Genomic DNA, 2,987 nt, shown 5'->3' on the forward strand with positions numbered 1-2,987 from the left:
ATTACAGTTAAATTATTTAATTATATACTAATAATTTAGTGTGAATGGTTATGGATGAATTTTTTGGAAGCTATTATGGGTAAATAGTAAAAATTTATAGAGGTCAGATGCTCTCTTCCTTATGGCTTTGCTGTTTGTATGAGGAAAGTCACATCAGTTAAGTTTTAATACTGCTAAAGTGACATAGAATTAATAATGATTATCATAACTTCCATTCCAGATCTGTTTGGATTATGGAAATGGACTCTATGTGAAGGTAAGAAATAATGGAAAATTGCTTTTCTTTATCAGTGCCTGAAAAAGGGTTCTCTGAGCAAAGTGTCAAAGGTGTAACTTACTTCAGTTGATAAATATATTGAGTTTTACCATTTTCTGAAACAATGAAAGCTGTGTCATGATTAGTGAAATTAAAGGTGAAATGTAAGTGAACAGATTCCTACATCCATCAAACTGGGTGGTCTTCAACTTTGAGAAACTTCCCCTAAAATACTAAGTTTTCATATATCTCTTTTTAACTCTTGTGTAAATCAGCTACTATTTTATGGAAGATGTTAATTGGAAACGTTTCCAAATGTTAATCTGGAAGTCAACAGGCACAGTAGGGACTAAACAGGACAGAAGGATGAAGGGTGTAATACAGAGTAAAAATGAGGAGTAGTTGAGCAAGGAAAGCAGAGACAGTGGATGGGTTGAATGGATGTTTCGTGTATTCTGTTTTGGAGAGCAGGTTGAGTAAGAAGCAGTATTGGTGGGATGATAAACGGGGCAATAAGGCAGAAATGGTGGTTCAAAACAGCCTTAGTGCCAAACATCTTCACACATCTGATGACAGGTGCATTTTCACCAACCCCTAGTCATGGGAACTTGCTGATGTATTTAAAGACTGCCTTACCTAACTGTGCCTTGATGAAAAGACTAACAGTTTTCCTCTTCAAACAACTTGAGGCATGTATAGCTCTTAGATTGTGGCTCGGAAGGCTAATGCTACTCCATGATTTCGAAGTTACTAGCTATTGAAAGAGCAAAAGCTATTCGGAAGTCTAGGCTACAGGAGCAATATAGTATTCATCTGAAATGGCTAAGCGTAATGCTGACATTCAGTCTTGTTTCTTCACAGGTTTATAATCAAAATGGCAGGAGTGGCACGTTGTCTCATCCCAACAGCCTAGTCAGACAGAAACGAGAATGGACAGTCCCTCCGGCTTTCATACGGGAAGAGGAAGACAATTCCTATAAGAATCCAATTGCTAGAGTAAGCCCAGAAAATAAATAAATTCAGAATACACGTAAAAATAGAGACAAAAAAAGTATAGTAAGGGTGTAGCCTCCATAAACATATGCACAAATGTTTATTTAATTTGAAAGGTCTATTGAACGTCAGTTGAAAATTTGCGCATTTTCTTCTGTTCCATTCCTTCAGCAAATGAGTTACTCTTGCAGCCTGATTTGGCTCAGTCTCTCATCCTTTCCTAAACACCAGCTTTTATCAAACTTTGGGGAATGCACTATCTTTGAGGTTTTTTACTCCATCACCCCTACTCAGCTATAGTTGAACTCAGCAAATGGGTCCCAAAACTGCTGGTGGTGATTGGGCAGAATGGAGCATGACTATGCATGCCTAATTTTTTTAGGAAACAGAGCTAAAAATAACCAAGGTGTTATCCTTTGTGCATATCCTTAGCTTAGGTCCAATTTCCCTTAAAAAGTTGTTATATATTATTTCTAGGCTTTGCTCAAGTAACTTCAGTCTCCCCGACTCAACTTGTTCAAGATCTTCTTCCCTGACTTCAGCTTTTCATCTTATGACAGTGGTTTTCCAGCCTTTCTTTGCAGTTTTATCCTAACCCACTCTCTTTGTACAAGCAGTCCCATTTTTCTTCTCCCACAGACCTCTCCACTTCATAGTTCCCAGCTGCTGCACTGCCTATCATGTTCCTCATCTCCCTGCACCAGATCCTCAAAGAGAACATACAGCCCTTCCTACACTGATCTCAACATTTCCATGTTCAAAAATGTGCAGGGAAATGTGTTTAATATTTTTTTGTTTGTTCATTACAGAAATAGCAAGAATATTTTCTTTGCATTTTTTAATGTGGTTTTATTTACCAAATGCTATTTAATCTGTTATATTCCTGCTAGATACATTCTGATCTTGAAGATACAGGGATAGTGGTAACTTATACTATATCTGGTCAAGGAGTAACAGAACCCCCTTATGGATTATTTGTTATCAATGGGAAGACTGGAGACCTGAACATAACAGGAAGGGTTGACAGAGAAAAGACTCCAATGCTACTTGTAAGTTGAGTAGTAACTTTTTCCTTCTGGTGTCCTCCTATCCATTTTTATTTATTTTGTTCAGTCACGTTTGCTTTATTAGTTTTAATGTCCCTGGATATTTGGCTGTGTATACATGTTCATATTTATAAGTGTATTATTTATGCTTACATGATGCTTAGATTTTTTTATATATGTATATTTCACATATGTATATATATTACGGTCATCTATTGGATTTGCTTATTGTTTCTTTCTGTATTATTTCAGCTCAGAGGTCATGCGCTAGATAAGACTGGAGCAAAACTGGAAGAGCCAATAGACCTCCCAATTAAAATAGTGGATATAAATGACAATTTTCCAGTGTTTTCACATGAAGTTTTTGTTGGTTCAGTGGAAGAATTAAGTGAAACAGGTAACATTATTTTAAGAATTGGTTTTTTTCATCCCACTTTTCCCAACATGCAAGGGCACAAGTTTGATACGCTCTTTTCAGCAGCATATCTTCAGTGACAAGGATACATTGTCTTGCTTTGGATAGGCCAGGTTATCCATGTGTGAATGCAAATTTTTATTCAGGGCTAAGCTGTGTGGTGTGACTAAGGGAAAGCATCCACATAAAGACAACAAAGAACAACATTTCCTCTTATGGCACCTTTGGTTTGGTGTCAAAGCTACTGCAAATCCAGGAGCCAGAGTCCTTCAGCAGG

At 37.1% G+C, this 2,987-nt stretch overlaps 1 protein-coding gene across 1 annotated transcript in view; it reads left to right on the forward strand.

The window, feature by feature from the left end:
* Positions 1 to 220: 220 nt before the first annotated feature.
* The window catches only part of DSG2 (desmoglein 2), a gene marked incomplete at its 5' end in the record, with an annotated part of 15,260 nt that continues 12,493 nt past the window's right edge, over positions 221 to 2,987 (forward strand). The window contains 4 exon segments of the mRNA XM_010015352.1: positions 221 to 256; positions 1,118 to 1,252; positions 2,140 to 2,298; positions 2,548 to 2,692. Of these exon segments, the coding sequence (XP_010013654.1) occupies positions 221 to 256; positions 1,118 to 1,252; positions 2,140 to 2,298; positions 2,548 to 2,692 (475 nt within the window).

Source organism: Nestor notabilis, unplaced genomic scaffold (assembly GCF_000696875.1).
Source record: "Nestor notabilis isolate BGI_N333 unplaced genomic scaffold, ASM69687v1 scaffold34625, whole genome shotgun sequence".
Classification (NCBI taxonomy): domain Eukaryota; kingdom Metazoa; phylum Chordata; class Aves; order Psittaciformes; family Psittacidae; genus Nestor; species Nestor notabilis.